Source organism: Eublepharis macularius, chromosome 16, assembly GCF_028583425.1.
Source record: "Eublepharis macularius isolate TG4126 chromosome 16, MPM_Emac_v1.0, whole genome shotgun sequence".
In the NCBI taxonomy this organism is placed as follows: Eukaryota; Metazoa; Chordata; class Lepidosauria; order Squamata; family Eublepharidae; genus Eublepharis; species Eublepharis macularius.
In genome coordinates this window covers 16,740,162-16,760,510 of record NC_072805.1, presented here as the reverse complement: position 1 = coordinate 16,760,510, position 20,349 = coordinate 16,740,162, and the positions used below count along the sequence as shown (strand labels likewise).

The window sequence follows — 20,349 nt, the reverse complement described above, 5'->3', positions numbered from 1 at the left end:
CTGATGAGATATGGCTTACACAGTGATATAGTAAAGGGTTATAGACTTACCCCTTTACCAATGCATCTCTCCGAACCATTTCCTTACGGCACAGCCCTATTACCTGTGTAATAAAGCCCTCTTGAATAATTCAGTATTGCATAGTTTGTGGAAAGCCAGGAAACGTGGACCTTTCCTGACCTCCTGAGGCAGGCCATTCCGTAAGGTGGGGGGGTCACACAACAGAGAATGCAGGCAGCTGTTGATTTTGGCCATTTGTACCATTGCCGCTACAGAAGGCTCTGTTCAGATGAGTGAAGCTGCCATGGCAGAGCATAGGGGAGAGAGGAGGTCCCATAGATATAAGGGACCAAAGCCATGCAGGCCTGTGTACGTGACAGGCAAAACTTTGAATTGATGGGCGAGCAATGGAGTGACTACAAAATGGGAGTTATGCACACGCTACACCCTAACTCCTGATAATATTCGAGCTGTTGCATTCTGCACCAACTGGAGTCTCCGAGGTAACTTCGAGGGAAGACCTGTGTATAGGGTTGTCAACGTCTAGGTAGGACCTGGAGATCTCCCAGAATTTCAACTGATCCCTAGACAAGAGAGGTCAGTTCCCCTGGAGGAAATGGCTCCTTTGGAGGGTGAACTCTATGGCATTATAGCCCACTGAAGTCCTTTCTCTCCCTAGACCCCCTCTTCCCCATGTTCCACCCCCAAATCTCCAGGAGTTTCCCAACTCAAAGTTGGCAACCCTGCTTATGTGGAGTGCATTACAGCAGTCTAGTCCTGATGTTACCGTGGAGGGGATCCAGGTGGCCATATCAGCCATGTCAAGGTACGGAGCCATCTTCCTGGCTGAACTGAGTTTGGAAAAGGCATTTTTCGCATTAACTTGCTTTTCTAGCAGCAATGTTGTTTCCAGTATAACGCCTAGGCTCTGTACCCAGTCTGGAAGGGTCAGTCGAACCCCATCAAAAGTGGAGAGCACAACGTCCTTCAATATCTCTGTCCTCCCAACCAGCATCACTTCTGTCTTCTCCAGGTTCAATTTCCGTTTGTTCACTTCCAGCCATTTGTCCCCAGCTGTCTTCTCTATTGCATCACCAGGGGATTTGGCTAGCGAGATATAGAGCTGGGTGTCATCTACATATTGATGACATCTAGTTCTAATGTTACAAATTATTTCTTTTAGAGGCTTTATGTAGAGGTTGTATAACGGGGGGGGGGGAGTAAGATTGCATCCATGGGACCCCCCACAAGTCAGTTCTCATCCTGAAAATAGATGGTCTCCCACAGCAATCCTTTGGCTGTTTCCACACATCCTAAAAATAGCACCTACGGAACGCTGGCAGCTTTTCCGTGTGATTTCTGACATCACCGTTTCAAAACCGGATGCAAGCAGTTTTGATTCAGTTTTCAGTGATGTCAGAAATCGCGTCTATCTATGTTTATAGTTTAAATAAAGGAAATTCTACTCAAAAAATTAAAAAGAAATCGCATGGAAAAGCGGCCAGCGTTCAGTGAGTGGGGCGCTATTTTTAGGATGTGTGGAAGTCTGTTCCACGAGGAATGATTTAAAACCCTTGAGTCTGTTCCACGAGGAATGATTTAAATCCCTCCAAGGCACATCCCTTAATCCCCATTTCTGTCTCCAGACTCCTCAACAGGAAGGCATGATCTACCGTATCAAAGGCCGCAGGATGAGCCAGAAAGAGCAACAAGGAAGCATAGCTTTGCTCTATATTCAGACAGATGTTATCCACTAGAGCCACCAGTGCAGTCTCTGTTCCGTAGCCTGGCCTGAAAACAGAAGGAAAAGGATCCAGAATTATCCAAGAAGACCTGGAGTTGGTCTGCTGCTGCTCACTCAAACACTTTACCTAGAAAAGGGGGATTAGAGACTAGTTGAGAAGGTTCTTCTTGGCCAGACACACCAGGGGACAAGGCACTGGGGGGTACCTCAGGCATTCATCTTGGACCTGGCTGGTAGCTGCATGGGTCTGGAAGGCAAAGATTAGCATAAGCCATCTCTACCGTGTGTCTTCTCCCATACGTCGTTCCCGGCTGAGCTGCTGGTTCAGGGGGTTGCTTGGGTAAAGACCTGGCCATGCGAGATGAGCAAAATGGTCTGGCTTGTTGCCAGGGCTGCCCTGCAATAACCTGTTTTGATTCCTGCTGTCCTTTGGACAGACCAGACTTGATTTCTGAAGCACCCTGAATCCAGCTCCTTTGAACAGCTTCCCTATTAAATGTGAAGTCTCACTTCATGATTCATGAAGAATCATTAAGAAAGACGCTTTCTGGGAATGTTCACAGCAAATATTGCATGGCTTAGGTTTAAAAAGTCACAGACATTTTTGGGGCTATACCAGAAACCAGGTGCTAGGCTGGCTGAAGTAGACCATGGAGTCGTTTTGTGTCCGGAGTGTCCTGGTGACTGGCTCTGATCGGGGAGTCGGGCTGGGCCTTGTCACGCGGTTCCTGGAGAAGCAGAACCCACCAGAATGGGTCTTTGCCACCAGCCTGGACCTTGAAGGTTTTTATGGGAAGGTAAGACTGGTCCAGCCAGAAGATGTGCGGAGGGGAAAAATAGCCATATCCAGTCAGCATTAGGGCAGGAACGAGCTTTCAACTTACAAAGAACTGTCTTTCAAAGTAACTTTAAAAAATCACCTCACACATGAAGCTGAACTTGGTCTAAAATGTGAGGTGATTTAGACACAGAATGAGGCCAGAAGCCAAAGAATGGTGCAACCAGTTCTGTATTCTTGGAAGGGGTGGTAGTGATTTGGGCCTTGTTTTCTCAAACAGCAAAACCATTTTTGAAATGGGGGGGAGGGATTTCAAAAGCAGTTCAGGATCGTTATAGCAAAAATGTGGTGGCTAATCTGCTTTTTTAAAAAAATATTTCATTGAGACACAGTTAAAGTAAGTTATTTGAATCCTGGGCTAAATGAACTGAGTTGCAAACCATGGCTACATTTTTTCCCTGAAGGGTGATTGTGTCATTACACCCCATCCAGTAAGGCCAAAAGGTTTGTATTACAAGTTTGTTTATTTGTTTTACTTCATTTATATTTCTCACAGTGAAGTAACAGCTTCTGTTAAGATGTCTAATAGTACAATCCTAAGAAGAGTTACACAGTTCTAAGTCCGTTGAAGTTAATAGGCTTAGAGGGAGATAACTCGTCTTAGGATGGCAGTGCAAATCTTCTGACTTGTATTTTTTTTTACATATTATTTTTAATTTTTATTGAATTATGAAAATACAACTTACGACCTTTAACAATGAACAACTTTGAAACATTGAGTAGATTATGTATCTTAACATAACAAATTAAATACATATAATCAATGACATTAACTGTAAAGAGTAGATTTGTAGAAACCAGATAAGATGATAATATTACAGTAATATGTTTTCAAGTTTATAAGATAAAGGGATCAAATGCATATGATTTACCTGGATTTAAACTCAGATTAGCCATATACTCCAAAATTGGAAACCAAATTTGTAGAATGCTTGAATGATAATGAACCGGGTTGGTATGAGAAATTTGTTCAGTGATCTTCATGAAATAGTGGTTCCAATTTTTTTATGCCATAAAGTGATAGATGGAGATTTGGGGTTTTTCCAAACTACAGCAATAGTTAGTTTGGCAACATCCACTTGGCTGTTTTAAAGAATATTTCCCTTCCTTGTTCTCAGTCTCCCACCCTCAATTTGAGGAGCAGGAGAAAATATGGGGAGGGATTGACGTTGATAATGATACTCTAGGAATTTTCCTCAGTCTCTATGGTAAAGACCAAACTCTATGGTAAGGAGCGTGGAGACCAGAGGGTGGGGGATTCCTAGAGTGTCACTCAGAAGGGACATCATGTCCATTGTCTTTCCACCTAGAGGTGACATCACATAAATACACCCAAGTTTGAACCTGTGATCCCCTTCCCTTAGAGAACAGGCAACCGAGGTAGGAGTGCCTTAATGCCTTGCCCACTGAATAGTTGAGTCTGGCTAGCAACAAGGTCAGCTGATACTAGGCAGGTGATTGATGGGGAAAATACGGGAGGAAACACAATGGGTTGCAGAGTCAGCATCATCTGGGGGGACCCCAAAGCGGAGGAGCCAAGAAAAGTGGACAAAGCTAGGGGTGGGAAAAACAGCTGCTTTTGGATGCTGGGTAAGAAAGGAAAAGCACAGAATTTTTTTAAGGGCGAGAAGTGAAAGAAGCAATTTGCATGGTGTTGTTAGGGTGACCAAACTGCCAAACACATTTCACAAGCAAGCATTTCTTGGTCTGGCTGTGCCGATTCTAAAAGGCTTGCATTTCAGCCACTCCTGGGATATGAGCTGTTGGTCTCTTTGCAATGAGCTTTTAGGAGCTCCCAAATGCTGATGCTGTTGTTTCTTTCCAGAAATTAAGGAGGCTGGCTCTGTGTCATCCAAACCTTGTTGTGCTGCAGCTGGGTACGTGTTTCTTCTTTCTGTCCCAGTGATACTTTGTGAAGCTGCTAGACGAGTGAAAAAACGGGGCAGGTTTTCCTTAGGAATTCTCCTCGTGTTCTCTTCAGTGCCACTGTTTCATGGTGAGCACCACAGTAGGCCTGACACAACATGCAGGCGGGATGGATTAATGAGACCACAGGAGGTGTTGATGCCCTACTGCTGTTCACCTCACTCCATGGTTGCAAAACCACCACAAATTGGCTGCAGGATGATTGTGCGAACCTTTGTGGATTGCGTGTGCCATACAAAGTAGACAGATAACCATTTCACCACCCAGCAATCAACCACCTACCCAAACATGCCCTTCTAGGACATGCATTTAATTGTATTGATTGGAAGCACTGATGCCCTGCTTTTCAGAAACAATTTCTGATCAAACGAGATAACAAAAATAAAGAGCAAGCAACTGATAACATGCAAGTACAACTATGACTAATTGGAACAAACGTCAGTCCATCATTTCAAGCGCTCCCAGAGTGTTTCCTTTCCCTGCAACACAGCATCCTTGGCAAAGGTGTTGCTTCCTGGGGAGGGACTGGAGAAGAGCCCTTCTGACAAAGAGGGTCTAGCTCATGAAGGCTTAGACTACAATGCATTTGCTAGTCTTTAAGGCAGTGGCTGTCAACCTTTTTGAAGTGGGACCCTTTCTAAGCTCACATAGTTTTCAGGACCCACTTGCAAGGTCATCGCACGATGCTTTCCCCTTCCTCGCAAGAAGTTCACATCAGCTGGCACTGAACAAGCTGCATCCGCTGAGCAACAGGCTGTATTTCATGACCATCTCACACAATATGCTGAGGCAAACCTAAATTTCTCATTGAGTCTCCTACAGCCTCACCCTCTTCTGCCTCCTCCTCCTCCCTCCTGACTTTGTAACCCATCGGTGAGAAAGTTACAGACCCATCTTTGGGTCCCAATCCAGTCTGAGAACTGTTGCTTGAAGGGGCAGCAAGACTTTGTGCTATTTTCACTTCTAAAATGTATAATAGTAGGAGAAAAGGGTGGCTTGGGTCTGGCCCTGCCTTCTCTTTAGTGGAGAGCATCTGTGATAGGAGAGAGCGAGGCCAGACCAGAGGCTGACCTAAAGCCTCTTTCTGTAGGGGGGAACCGTCTCTACAAGCCAAACAGAAAAAGAGCCCTCCGCTACACCACTACCCCACAAGCACTGGGTCAGATATTCTGGAAGGGTGTGTGCTTCCCAAGTCATACCTGTTTTCATTAGTGCTTAGTGCTACGAAAGGCCGCATAACTAAAACAAACAGAAAATGTGTGTCATGCCTTTTATTAGGACCCACCAAATTGGCACAAAGCATGGTGCAAGCTTTGGAGGTCACTAGAAATCTTCATCAGGTTACAAAATTTCAAAGCGAGGGGGGGCAGATTTTGTAGGTTATGATGTTAAGGTCTGATCCTGCATGCACCATCTGCTCCAACCTTTTGGCTCCCCTCCTGTGGCAGGAATCACTTGGGCTTTGGATGGGAACTTTTTTTTTTGCCACGCAAAGCCCAAACACATCTTGCGTGAGACGGGATAGTGTTGGGCTGCTCTTTCCCTCCCTGCAGAAAATTACCAGGTTGTAGGGGCCTGGCTGCATACACCCCAATAGTCCCTAGCAACCAGGGACTGTGCAAGTTTTGTGTCCCTAGCAAAATGCTCCTCCTAATTTGTCGCTATTTTGTGTGTGTTTCATGGGGGTGGAAGGTGTCAGGAATGTATTTGAAATGTTTGTTAGTATATGCACATGCATGCACTAAAATGCACTTTCAACTTCCTTTGGTTGCGAGAAGATAATAGGGAAGGTGTGGAGTAAACGCCCCAAATGGATTGAATGTACCAGTACCCCCTTTCTCCTCCAGCCCCCCAGCTTCAGAAGGATGAACAAGTCACAGCTGTTTTGTAATGAGTGTAGAGAAACAATCCACTGAAATAAGACTTCAATTACATGCCTGTTAATGATCAGTTGATTCGCACAAGTAAAGAAAGGGAGGAAGTCCTCTGGAAAAACATGGCAAGCATGTGCATGCACGCACACACACACACACACACCAGGAAGCCAAGTAAAAGCAGTAGATTAGATGAAGTGAATCAGCAATATGACAGTATAAATAGACACAGAACTGGATATGAACCAATAAATATGGATATAGCGCATAAAATGTAAATATACTCATGTGTGTGTGTGGTGCCCTCAAGTCAGAGTTGACTTATGACGACCCCTGGTGGGGTTTTCATGGCAAGAAACTATCAGAGGCGGTTTGCCATTGCCTGCCTCTGCAACCCTCATCTTCATTGGAGGTCTCCCATCCATGTACTAACCAAGGCTGCCCCTGCTTAGCTTCTGAGATCTGACAAGATCAGGCTCATCTGGGCTATCCAGGTCAAGGTAAATGTCCTCCTAGAGTGCAGCTATCCAAAGAGTCTGGAATTTTTTAGTTTAGAAAAAAGACAGCCGTGGGGACATGGTAGAGATTTATAAAGTTATTCATGAGACAGAGAAAGTGGACAGAGGGAGCTTCCTCTCCCATAATACTAGAGCTCAGGTGCACTCAATGGTGTTGATGGGCAATAGATTTGGGATGGGAAAAAGGAAGTACTTTTTGAATTGAGTCTTTACATTGAGGAATTCACAGTTAGTGGATGATGTAGGTGTGATGGCCATGAGCACAGATGATATTGAAGGGGGGTAGACAGATATTAGTAAGTAAAGTGAACCTCCATATGCAGATGCAGTTAACCCCAGTGAAAACCAATGCTAGGACGGTTTGCTTGTGCCGCAGAGGAAGGCTGCCTGATCTCTTTCCCTTCTCTCCAAGTAGATATCCGAGATCTGAAGAGCATAGAGGCTGCTGTGAAGAAGGTAGAAGAGCACGTGAAAGAGAACGGGCTGACTCTCCTCATCAACAATGCCGGCATTTTGGTCAAATTCACCATCTTGGCCAATGAGACGATGGAGAATATGGCATGCCTGTACAAGACGAACACTATCGGGACCTTGCAAGTCAGCCAGGTGAGAAGCTTCTCCCAAAGCCTTACAAAATGAGAGGATGAAGCAGGGAAAGAATGTTGATATGCGTGCAGAATTCAGCAACCCTGAGAATAATGTGGCAACCATAGGGTGAGACAGGAACTCATCATGGGGTGGCTGTGGGGCTGGTGACCCTAGCGCTATTCTAGTGGACTGTACTCTAGTGCTCTTGTACTCTTAAATTTTATTTAATTCAAATTTTATTTAAATTTTATTTTATGTTATTGAGAACCAGTGTGGTATAGTGGTTAGAGTGAAATGAAATCCTGCCCTCAAGTCATAGCTCACTTAGGGCGACCCACCCACCCCCAGTGTGTTTTTCATAGCAAGTGACTAACAAAGGTAGTGTGACTAACAAGTGACTAACAAAGGTTGCCATGGCCTGCATATGCAATCCTGGTCTTCGTTGGAGGTCTCCCATCCAATCCGAATCCAAGGCCAACCTCCTTAGCTTCTGTGACCTGGTGAGATCAGGCTGTCCTGGGCTGTCGAGGTCAGAGCTAGGGGTTAGAATGCAAGACTAAAATCTTGGAGACCCAGGTTCGAATCCATACTCTCTCATGGAGTCTCATTTGCGCTAGTCACACTTTCTCTCAGCCTAACCTGCCTCACAGGATTGCTGGGAGGATAAAATAAGAGAGAGAGGAATGATGTAAGCTACTTTGTGTCCCCATTAAATGAAGTAAATAAACAAATATATAGAAAAGCAGGTTAAAATGCTCTAAAGAAAGAAAGAATACAGTTATTAGTGTGCCCCCCCTCCACTGACTGGAGCAGCTGCAGCTTGGTGTCCCCATCTTGCAGTGACTCTTTCCCACCACTGGGGGTGCTGTGACTCCAGCCCCGGTTGCCTCCCGGAGCAGCCGCCGCCAGGTTTGGTAGATGGGTGCAGATTGCTCTTGGCTACACATGCTGGCCATCTGCCCAAGAGCTGAACCTCAGGTCATCCAGCTGAAGGCTACTCTGGGTGGCAGGAGGGGCCCACAATAGCCAGTTACCAAAAGTATGTGCTGTTTCACTGCTGAAATGTTGACGGAAGAGAAGACTTTGGCATACTGTTAAATAAGGACAATTTTTTGAAATAAGAGGAACTAGCACACTTCCCATTAAGCTCAGCCCTGGACACAAAAGGATAGACTCAGGGACCCATAGCACAGTCCTAAGCAGAGGTGCATCCCCTTAAATCCAGTGACGTCCGTGGCTGGTGCGAGTGCAACTCACCTTAGGATTGCACTGTGAGTCTCAGGACGGGACGTCAGCCTGGAGCCCTCCACTGTTACCACCAGCCATTTGGTATACAAGGCCTGAGAAACCCTACGATCCTGTTTCACCGATTCACATTGCGTATAGCAAGGTCAGGGCATACTCTGAAGCCTGAATAGGGTAGACAGGCACAGCTGGCAAGCCCCTTGAGGAATTGGGTTGTGTGGACTCGGATTGCCAACTCCAGGTGGGGAAAGACCTGGAGATTTGAGGGGTTTGGTGCCTGAGGAGGGCAGCGTTTGGGAAGGAGAAGCGGCTCAGCAGGGCATAATGCCATAGATTCCTCCCTCCAAAGCAGCCATTTTCTGCAGGGGAACTGATCGTAGTAGTCTGGAGATCAGGGCCGTTTTCACATGGCTAAAGCCTCTGGGAAATCTTGCAAAACTCACGGCACGACAGCGTCTTAATAGCATGATTTCCCGTTTAATGGTGCGATTTCTGACGTCCTTGCGCCATTAACTGGGAAATCGTGCTATGAAGACGCCGTCGTGCTGCAAGTTTTGCGTGATTTCCCAGAGGCATTAACAGCCATGTGAAAACGGCCCATGTGTAATTCCAGGAGACCTTCATGCTCCACCTGAAGGTTGGCAACCTTAGTGTGGACAGGCGCACCAGCACACGATGCTGCTTCCGGCACCCAACCAGAAGGGATGTCATCACGTCAGGGAGTGATGCTCTAGTAGTCACCCAAAACTTAAACCACATGCACCTCATTTTTGCTCATTTTTCCACTAAGCCAGAAGCCATTAAATTCTCAGGGCAGAAGTGATTGACTTTACAAAAGGAGGTTTTAAAAATTTTAAAGTTGACACGTACACACCAACAGGCAAAGGGGGAAATAGGTACCCAAAATGGTTACAAAATTCTAACGGTGAACTGCTGTCCTAGTAGTGGTAAGATACGAGGCAGCTAAGTGGCACATGCAAGAAACAGGACATTAATTTCAGCTGTCTGCATCTTCACTTTGTCAAGAACTCATCCTGTACTTTTTCCTCACCCCCACACCTTAGCCATTCCTTTTCAGAACCCAGCTTTGCCTCCCTCTTTCTCCTCTGCCAGTATTTCTACTTCCCCTTACAATCCCTGAAATGGATTTTAAATTGGGTGTTCAAGTATTTGTTGGTGGTCTTATGCTGTATGATTACATTTTTTCATTCTCTTTCTGTATGTATGTATGTATGTATGTATGTATGTATGTATGTATGTATGTATGTATGTATGTCATTTATAGTCCACCTTTCTCACTGAGACTCAAGGCAGATTACATAGTAATCCACCAAACCAACTTAACACTAACTTCTTCATCGCTCTGGGTGAGGCACTAATCTATCTAGAAGAGCGGTATATCAGTCGTCGTTGTTGTTGTCGTCATCATCATTAATATTATTATGAATATGGCTATGTCATAAACCCCTCTCCTCATGTGCTTCAAGCACATGGCTTGTTACCTAGCTAGGCAGAACAGTTCCCGATCTGGCTGGAAGGGAAAATCACTGGAACGTAAGTCACAAGGCAGGACTGGCTAGCAGCCCCACACCCCGGAGATCTGCAAAGATGTAAGACTCAAGAGGTCTCCCAGGAGTTCCTGAGTTAATCTCCTCCTCACCCTTCCGATCTTCCCTCACTCACCTTCCTAGTCAAGGCTACTCAGGCATCTGATAGTCCTTCCCACCCAACAATTGCAAGTCATCAATCACTTTTATTACCTTTAGTAACACCCAGGAACGTTTAATCAAGCCCTTCCCCTTTTTATTGTCTCACCTCCAAGGACAGACATTAAGCTGTTGTTTTGCGGGCAGAAGACACAATCCTGCCCCAGGAGGCATTTTACAGTATATTTGGCCTGCCCAGCCATAACTCTGTGTGTGTATTCCTGGGACCCTGTGCCTATCCTAAGGCACATGCCTGAGCCTTCTCCTTCCTCTTGCTGCGAAGTGCTGGTCACTCAGCCACTACTCACTACTGACATCTTCTGTCTCCTACACTGGTAAATATCATCCAACCCTGAATCTCTCTCCTTCCAGTATTCTTGTTAGCTCTGTGCATACGCACTGCTGGTGCCAGGGTCTCTGGCACCTGTGGCAACCCCCCTCCCGCACACACACAGCGCGCGCATGCCACGGAATGCACAATGACGTCATCGCGCAATGACGTCATCGTGCAGCACAAGCCAGGGCATTCGCCGGTGGATGGCTGGGGTGGTGGGCGGAGGCAGCTCCATGCTCCGCAAGCTGCCCCGGCAGCAGCTTGTGGCTGCTGCGCCCAGCTGGGGGCGTGTGGCGGCGGCGGCGGTAGCGGCACAGGGCTGGCTGGCTGCCCCCGACACCCCCTCCGGCACCTCTCCAGGGCCCTTGCACCTGAGGCCACCGCCTACCTGGCCTCTATGGGCGCGCTAGCCCTTTGCATACGTTGTGTGTTTGTTTATTTGTTTGTTTATTTGTTTTATCACATTTCTAGACCTCCCTCCCCGTCAGATGGGCTCAGGGTGGTTTAACAACAGTTTAAAACAGTAAAAACATTATAAAAACATTAAAACATATCAAAACAATTAAAATTGGCGGGTATCAAATATTAAAATACAGCATTTTCCTGCATGGGTGGTGGAAGGTCTTCAGCGGTATGGCTGGCAAGAGGACAGCCTAGCCCCCACCAAATGCCTGGCAGAACATCTCCGTCTTGCAGGCCCAGCGGAAAGATAGCAAATCCTGCCGGGCCCTAGTTTCCCCAGACAGAGAGTTCCACCAGGTTGGAGCCAGGACCAAAAAGGCCCTGGCTCTGGTAGAGGCCAGGCGGACCTCCCTGGGGCCAGGGACCACCAGCAAGTGCTTAGTGGCTGATCGAAGCGACCTTTGGGGAACATATGGGGAGAGGCGGTCCCGAAGGTATGATGGGCCCAGTCCACATAGGGCTTTATAGGTCAACACCAAAACCTTGAACCGGACCTGGTACTCAACCGGTAACCAGTGCAGCTGACGGAGGATAGGTGTTACATGAGCCATGATTGGTGCTCTGGCCACCACCCGTGCAGCTGCATTCTGAACCAGCTGCAGTTTCTGGATCAAGCCCAAGGGAAGCCCTGCATGTGTGTTTGCTCTTACTGCCCCTTTGATAGAACCATTCCTGTTGAACACCTGCCTGGTTCTTTCAGAGAGTTCTCTAAGGAAACCATCCTGGTGTATGGTGGAGATTCTGCTAGTTATCCGCTCTCACTGCTTCTCCTTGTATTCCAATTCCCCCCAATTCACATGGAGACCCCTCATTTAGAGTAACAGGGTTTGCAGGCGGGCTGCTAGTCAGGGGAACGTTTCGGTCTAACAGAGACTGGTTGGGATTCTCCCGAGGCGTTCCTGCCCTTGCTGAAGACTGCTGCCCTCAGAAGCCCTGTGGATGGGCTAAGCTGTAGCAAAGCTGCCATTATCAACATCTCCAGCGACTTCGGCTCCATCGAGAAAATGGCTGGTTGGCATCTCTCACAAGTCATCTCCTACCGTTGTAGCAAGGTATGGGCATCAGTGCTGAACAGAACAGGACTTTCCATTAATATGTGGAATAACTTCATTAACATGACAAATAACAGGCTGCACCAGTTTATACAACATTTTGTGACTTAATTAGCTCGTTTGTGTTATAAGGCACTTTTATGTAGGATATTGATTGAAGCCTATTTGGCGTGTCCGAGAGAAAAAGCAGGACTCTGCCTCTGTATTTATTTCGTTGACGTGTTTATTAACTGCACCGTCCACAAGATGCTCTGAGTGCTTTATCATTTATAATTTAAAATAAAAGAGGAAAACATTATAAAATCAAAACAAATTCAAAAATGGCCGTAACTAAAATCAATAAATGATGAAATGGCAGAGAAGAATAAGTGGTTACTTTGGATCAAAACTGAGATTTCAGCAAAAGTGACGGGTGACCCTCCCCATTTACGGGGCATTCCATTTTATGCCCTTTGTCCCAGAATTCCTTTCCTCCCTTAGGAGGAAATGATGTATGACCAGGGGACTTTGTGGCCCTTTCGTTGGAAGTGAGGTGAGCCGGGTACATGTCCGAAGTGAGCTGACCCATAGGAATGGGTTTTGAGTCTGTGGCATGTTCTGGCTCTTCTTCAAAGTACACTTGTCCAAGATTGGCCCCTTGGGGGGGGATCAGACCCCTCTAAGAACTCATCCCCCCACCACCCCAACCAAGTGGTGCTGGTTTAAGCCCTGTGAAGGCATGGGTTTCAGCCCTTTAGCATAGGATGTCACCTCTCCAAGATTAAGGTCATGCGACCCTTCCCAGAGCATTCCCCTCTACCCACTAAACCATTGTCATAAGTTTCAAGCCCACAACATTGTTGTTTTCAGCCATTTAACATGGATAGGTAAGGAATTTAGGGAGAGGCTGTGGCTCAGCGGAAGAGCCTCTGTTTGGCATGCAGAAGGTGCCAAGGTCAATCCCCGGCATCTCCAGTTAAAAGAAGCAGGCAGTAGGTGATGTGAAGAGCTCTTACCGGAGATTCTAGAGAGCTGCTGCCGGAATGAGTAGACAATACCGGCCTTAATGGACCAGTGATCCGACACAGTATAAGGCAGCTTCATGACTTCTGTGACAGCCAGCCCCAGTCTTGGAACTGCAGGTGTAGGAGGCCGAATACCTGCTTGGCAGAAGGGCACGAGGAAAGGAGGTGGGGATGGCAGTGGGTCATAAGATGATCACAAGTTAGTGGCATGATGTGCCTGGAGGAAACGGCAAGTGGGATTTTAGGCTGCATTAGCAGAAGCGTGGCATCCAAGTCACAAGAAGTAATAGTTCCACTCCATTCCACCCTCGTCAGACCTCAAATGTGTCCAGTTCCGGGCGCCGCAATTTAAGAAGGACACAGACAAAATGGAATGGTTCAGAAGAAGGTAGCAAAAAATGGTTGGGGGTGGTGGTTTGGAAAACAAGTGCTACACGGAAAGGATGAAGGCACCGGGTGTGTTTAGCCTGGAGAAGGGAAGACTAAGTGGAGACTTGATGGTGCTGAAGGGCTGTCACAAAGAAGAGGGCGAAGGCTGGAACTTGCCACTAGCGTCCTGCCATTCCTCTCCCACCCATCAGCACTGCTTACATGTAGCATGCGGCTGTGGCTCAGCGGCAGAACGCTTGTGTTACATACAGGATGTCCCAGGCTCTGTGCTTCTAATTTCCAGAAGAGACTTGGGATCTTTTCACAATTTAACTGCCATTGTAGACCATCAGTGGCTCTTGAAACCTGTGGATCACTCTACACATTATTTCTTTTACAAGTTCTCCACTGAGCCAATCTGTGCTCTGCTCAGACACACATCAGTTTAAGTGTTGGCTTCTATAAAAAAAAACAGTGCAAATGGGCTTGGAAAGCTATCACCAGGGGAGGGACAGCTCCTGCCTTTCTCTCAAGCTTTTTTCCCCATGCAAACACAGTGTGGAGAGGAGACAGTTCCCCATTTCTGCTGCTCCACGTGGAAGTATTGTGTGAACGTGTGGCAGCAGAAAAGGGGAAACTGTCTCCCTCCCCCTGCATTGTGTTTCCATGGGGGGAACGCTTGGGAGAAAGTCAGCAAACAGACATCTTTCCCAGTTAGGGTTGCCAGCCTCCAGGTAGTGGCTGGAGATCTCCCGGAATTACAACTGGTCTCCAGGCCACAGAGATCAGTTCACCTGGAGAAAATGGCTACTTTGGGGGGTGGACTCTATGGGATTATGCCATGCCAAGGGTCTTTTCCCTCCCCAAACCCCACTTTCTCCAGGTTTCTCCAGGTTTCACACCCCAGATCTCCAGGAATTTCCCAACTTGGAGCTGGCAACCCGATTCCCAGCCTTGCCCCCTGCAGTCCCAGCTCAGGATTCCACCCAGGCCCTTCTGCATGCAGAGCAGGGTGCCCTCGCAGACTTTTTATATTTAATTGTATCAGCCAGGTCGATTAGCAAGTGCCTGTAATTGCTGTTTGAACTTGAGACAATGGCGTGGCTTTTCCCTTGTTTTTATAAGTTCATAAGCTCATGGGCACTCCTTGGCTTCCAGACCTCTGGCTGGAACATGTTTTCATCCCTCTCACATAATGTTTTATTTCCTCGTGATACATCTTGCCCACAGGCTGCCCTGAATATGCTCACCAGATGCCAGTCTTTGGGGTACAAACAGTTTGGGATCCTCTGCCTTTCCGTCCACCCTGGCTGGGTGAAAACTGCCATGGGAACTCTGCTGGTAAGTGACTGTTGGGGGAGGGGATCAGGGTACTTGGGCAGTTCTCCCTCCGAGGAATTCTCCGGGGTGGACCTGACCTGAAGCAAATGGCAGCAGATGGTGCGCATAGCAAGGCAGTTCTCAGGGGCAGGGAGGTCTATGCTTGTGGTGAACACAAAAGACCTCAGAGCTTGTGCGGAAGAGCTAGTCTGGTCTTTACCAAAACTCACCATGCACACCTGGAACCTCACACGCACACCCCTTTTTTACCACCTGTGAGTGGCAATCAACCCCCTCCCCCCCTCCAGTGTAAAGAGGCAGGATTCAAACGGAAGGTAAGAACCAGTTCACTTCCACTGCAATATTGCTTGTTCACAATTTAAAAAGAGAATAAAATCCATAACAAAAGAGGATTAAAACTGCTCTTTTCATTGTTTTAATGTTGTGTTTCCAGTTGTTACGACTGTAATCTTCTGTGAAAATGACTAGGTGAGAACATGTAGAATATTTGTGCCTATGAAAGGACTTACAAAAAAATTAATACAATTCAATTCCCAAAAACCTCCTGAAATAAGATGGTTCCCATCTTCCCCCTAGAGGCCAAAAGGGAGGATGCCACGCGCACCTCCTAAGGCACAGAGATCACAGGAAAGCACCAGTCTACTTTATTCTGAGACAGGTGATTGATTGCTCCATCAGTCATTGGCTGCAGCTCTCTGTGGTCTCAGGCAGAGAAGGCTGGTAGCCACTGACTGACCTCTCCTTCATAAATCTGTCCAATCCCATTTTAAAGCTATCTATGACTGTGGACTTGTCTACATCCTCTGGCAGCAAACCCCACATTTTAATCACTCATTGGGTAAAGAAGTCTTTCCTTTTGTCCGTCCTGAATCTCCTGCCCATCAGTTTCATTGGAAGCCCCTGAGTTCTAGCATATTGGGAGGGGACGTTCTTTCTGTCCACTCTTTCTTCCCCATGAGTGATTTTCTCATGCCCTCCCCCCAGAGTGGAAATACATGTTGCAAATTACCTGGTGACGTTCAAATTCAAGATTTTATGGGCGGTCTTCAATACACGTGCAGGCTGTCTCTTGCTTGGCATACGTGGATATCACTTTCAAGGGTGCTCCCTTTGTGTGATTGCATTTGCAAGTGAAAATGAACGCCGCCACCAAGTCTCAGCTCTGTTTTCTCAGGGAGAACTCTCAGGGATGGACACTGTGGGGCTAGTACTTTAGATTCCTCTGATCTGCTAATCTGCATTTCTTTAAAGTGTGAGAAAGTGTCCAGACCTGCATTTCAATGAATGGCTGTGGGAGGTGGGGGGAAAGTGGGAATTTGGCAGTTGTAAACAACCTGAACTACTTTTAGCAGTTGAGGAGGAACTGATATCGAATGCGTGAATGTATTCACACAGAGCAAATTGAAGTGTGACTGTGTGAGCAAATGCATGGGAAATTGGAGGGGGGACACGTGAAATGAAGTTCACTTGAGCATCCCTAGGTACTTCGTAACATGTATTTCCACTCTTAGTTGTCTCTTTTCTAAACTGAAAAGTTCCAGACTCTGCAGCCGTTCCTCATAGGACAGGTGTTCCAACTCCATAACCATCTTGCTTGCCCTCTTCAGTACTTTTTCCAGCTCTGCAATGTCCTTTTTAAGGTGTGATGATCTGCACAGTATTCCAAATGAGGCCATATTATAGATCTATACAGGAGCATTATAACAATGGTTGTTTTATTTTTTGTCCCTTTCCTAATAATCCCCAGTACAGAGTTTGCCTTTTTCACTGCTGCAGCACTGGGTTGATATTTTCATTGAGCTGTTCACTACCACCCCAAGGTCTCTTTCCAGTCTTTCTACACGAGACATCTTACATGAGGATGCTCAAGTGTAGGGAGACTCAATGTTAGCCAGGAAGCATAGTTTAAAAAGACAGAGCCTGCAGAGATCACTCTTCAGAGGGTTTGTTAATTTCATCTTTTCCTGCAGGAAGGCTCTGCCAATTTCACCTTCCCTTTGGGGAGGAGAAGATGAAATTAACAAACTCTCTGAAGTGTGATTTCTGCTGGCTCTGTCTTTTTGAACTACCTTGTGTAGAGAGGTGAAATTGACATAGCCTTCTGCTCTTGAGTGTCCTTGTGTAAGATGTCTCATGTGGAGAGTCTCTCTGCCTCAGCAAATTCAGATCCCTTTAGCCTGTACATAAAACTGGGAGGGGAGGAGGTTTTGTTCGAACGTATACCACCTTACACTTGTCTACACTGAACTTCATTTTCCACATGGGTGCTCATTCACCCAATTTCTCGAGATCCTCTTGTAGTTCTTCAGAGTCGACTTTTGTGTTCACTATCCAGAATAATTTTGTGACATCTTCAAATTTGGTCATTATACTGCTTACCCCCAATTCCAGGTCACCTATGAACAAATTAAATAGTTCAATACCGATCCTTGTGGGACTCCACTACTTACTTCCCTCCATTGAGAGAACAGTCCATTTATTCCTAGGCCTTCCTTCTCTTTGGTTAACCAATTTTTAATCCACAAGAGGACCTGACCTCTAATTTCATGACTGCTAAGTTCACTCAAGAGTCTTTGGTCAAAAGCCTTTTGGAAGTCCAGGTATATAATGTCTACCAGGTCACCGTTTTCTACCTGCTTTTTTACTTTCTCAAAGAGCTCCAAATGGTGGATGAGGCAGGACTGCCCTTTGTAGGAGCCATGCTGATTCCCCCTCAGCAGGTTTTGTTCCTCTGTGTGCCTAAAAATGCTGTCTTTGATCACAGTTTCTACTAATTTGCACGGGAAAGACATTAGACTAATAGGCCTGTAATTTTCTGGTTCCCCTCTGGACCCCCTTTTAAATATCATTGTAACATTTGCTACTCTTCGGTCTTCTGGTACAGTGGCTGATTTTAGCGATAAGTTCTTTTTACTGGGAACTTGATCAACAATGTCACCTTGAGTTCCCTAAGAACACATGAGTATATGCCGGCAAGATCCAGAGACACTCGTTTTTAATTTCCCCAGCAAACCTAGAAGTTCATCTCTCACCACTAATTTGATCCAGTCCATCAGACTTTCTCTCTGAAAATCATTGCTCAGGGTTGGGTACACACCTCACAATTTCCACACTGAACAGAGAAGCAAAGAATTCATTGAGCTTCTCTGCCATCTCCCCATCTTTCTTCAATCTTTTATTCCTCTTTTATTCCTTGGTCATCCAAAGGCCCAACTGCCTCTCTGGCTGGTTTCCTCCTCTGGATATACTTAACGGTGGTATTTTACCACAAAGCTATAGCTATTCCCACAACTTGAGTGCCACCACCGAGAAGGCTGTGGGCCTTGAACTAGATCACGCAGTGAGGCATTTGCGGAACAGCCTGCTCAGATCATTTCAGTGCAAGCATGATGCAGATAGGGGAGCAGGGGAGCCTCCAGCTAAGCAGGTCCCTAAAAGCCATGCAGCGCTTGAAAGGCCAAAAGATAGCCCTTGAAACGGACGGATCTGTGTTCTATGGTCCCTCCCTGGGGCCTGTCCCAGTTAAAATTCTGGCCTCTGCATGTCAGAGCAACTGAAGTTTGCAACGTCAATGGAAATGGAAGAGCATAACTCTGTTTAGGACAAGAACACACCAAGAGCCCTGCTGGATCAGACCTGTGGGCCGTCAAGTCCAGCCTCCTGTCTCATACAGTGGCCAACTGGTTGCCCTAGAGGTCTACAACAGGGCACAGGGGCCGAGGCCTTCCCCTAATGTTGCCTCCTAGGCACTGGTATTCAGAGGCGGACTATCTTGGGGGCAGTCCTTTTTTCCTTTAAAAAAAATGGTATTGGTACTCAGGGCTTTTTTTCAGCTGGAACGCAGTGGAACAGAGTTCCGGAACCTCTTGAAAATGGTCACATGGCTGGTGGCCCCGCCCCCTGGTGGCACTGCTCAGCGGTGCAGAGGGCAATCTAAACTCCCCTCTGTCTGGAGATCAGGGGGCGGGGCCACCGGCCATGTGACCATTTTCTCTGAGGGCAACCCCCTGCGTTCCACCACCTCTTTTCCCAGAAAAAAAGCCCTGCCAGTACTCAAGACGTATTCCTATCTCAGCCCAGGTCCCGAATGCCCCAAAGATGCCAGAACTCTGAAAAAATAAAAGCCGTGCTTGCGAGTATCTTGGATCAGATTTGCAGTGGGTTGCCAGCATGCACCAGACAAAATCTATGGCGTTTCTAACTGATGACTTTCCCCGTTTTATAGGTTCCGACTACAGTGAAGGATAGCACAACAGGGATTGTGAAAGTACTTTCCGCAGTCACTGAGCGAGACACTGGATCTTTTCTTGACTGGGAAGGGAATACTGTTCCTTGGTGAATAACCAGGCCACATGTGATGAAAACCCATCCGCTCCGTTGAAAATAAACACAGCTACCTGTAGAACAATCTGCTATTAAGCCTCTTTGTTGACCAATATTTTGAATTCGTCTGATAGCTTTCATTGAACTTGATAGCTTTCATTGAACCAGTCTCTGGTGGCAACAGAGTTGCAAGCTTTTGATTTACACAGAGCTCCTTGGAAGAAAAGGGGAATATGTAAGCAGATGCCTCTTTCCAGTTTCCCTTCCTAAAACCAGTTCCGGCATCATGTGGATGCTTTCCAGGAGCTGAAGGAGAAAGCTGTCCCTTCTTGTTCTCCTGTGTCCCAGCATGTTTTGCCGCTCATACAGAGCGTGCCATCCATAATAAGCAGCAGCAGTCTATTCATGAGTTAGGAGCACAGGCTGAGCTGTTTGCTTACACAGAGAACTACTAGCTAGGAAGCTTCCAGAGATAACAATGAAAGACTGCTGAACTTGAGTTCATTCACAGATTCAGATCAATGGACCCTCCAGGGCTGAATAAAGACATGGGATTCTTTTCTCACCACAGATGCTAATTTTCTGTATTGCCTACCACCAAGCATTTCTCCCCTGTTCTAATCAAACTGATGACATTTTGCATTGCAATTTTACAGCCCAGCTCCCCTCTTTGTAACACCCCTCTTACTTGCTGACTGGGATATAAGGGCTCAGGGATCTCCATTCCTACTTGTATTTGACGAAGGGAGCTTTGACTCTCAAGAAAATCTTGTTGGTCTTTCAGGTGCTACTGGACTCAAATCTAGCTGTTCTATCGGCTATGAAGGAGTCTGTCTCTTGCTTGAGCTGGCTGATTTCCAAGGGTTGCAATGAATTTCCCCTGCTAATAAGGAGTATGTAAGGCTGGCCTCCTCTCCCCAGAGATCTCCTACTGGTGGAAGCAACTGATCAAAATCTCTCTTCAGCATGCGCTAGGGAATTTGAACACTTCTAATAAATGCTGGAAATGCAGGAAGCATGAGGGC

General features: G+C 46.6%; 1 protein-coding gene across 1 annotated transcript; it reads left to right on the top strand.

The window, feature by feature from the left end:
• The first annotated feature begins 2,394 nt into the window (after positions 1-2,394).
• On the top strand, positions 2,395-19,363 carry LOC129343860 (C-factor-like). Its single transcript, XM_055000244.1, has 6 exons — positions 2,395-2,541; positions 4,408-4,459; positions 7,316-7,506; positions 12,129-12,287; positions 14,891-15,001; positions 19,227-19,363. Exons 1-6 carry the CDS (start codon positions 2,395-2,397, stop codon positions 19,338-19,340), a joined length of 774 nt encoding a protein of 257 aa, XP_054856219.1. The 3' UTR covers positions 19,341-19,363.
• Positions 19,364-20,349: the final 986 nt, after the last annotated feature.

Bases quoted from the DNA above. Each gene is read 5' to 3' on its own strand.
- LOC129343860 (XM_055000244.1), top strand. From the start codon at position 2,395: ATGGAGTCGTTTTGTGTCCGGAGTGTCCTGGTGACTGGCTCTGATCGG. The intron at 4,460-7,315 runs GTACGTGTTTCT...CTCTCCAAGTAG, and splicing joins CCTTGTTGTGCTGCAGCTGG to ATATCCGAGATCTGAAGAGC. The intron at 12,288-14,890 runs GTATGGGCATCA...TCTTGCCCACAG, and splicing joins TCTCCTACCGTTGTAGCAAG to GCTGCCCTGAATATGCTCAC.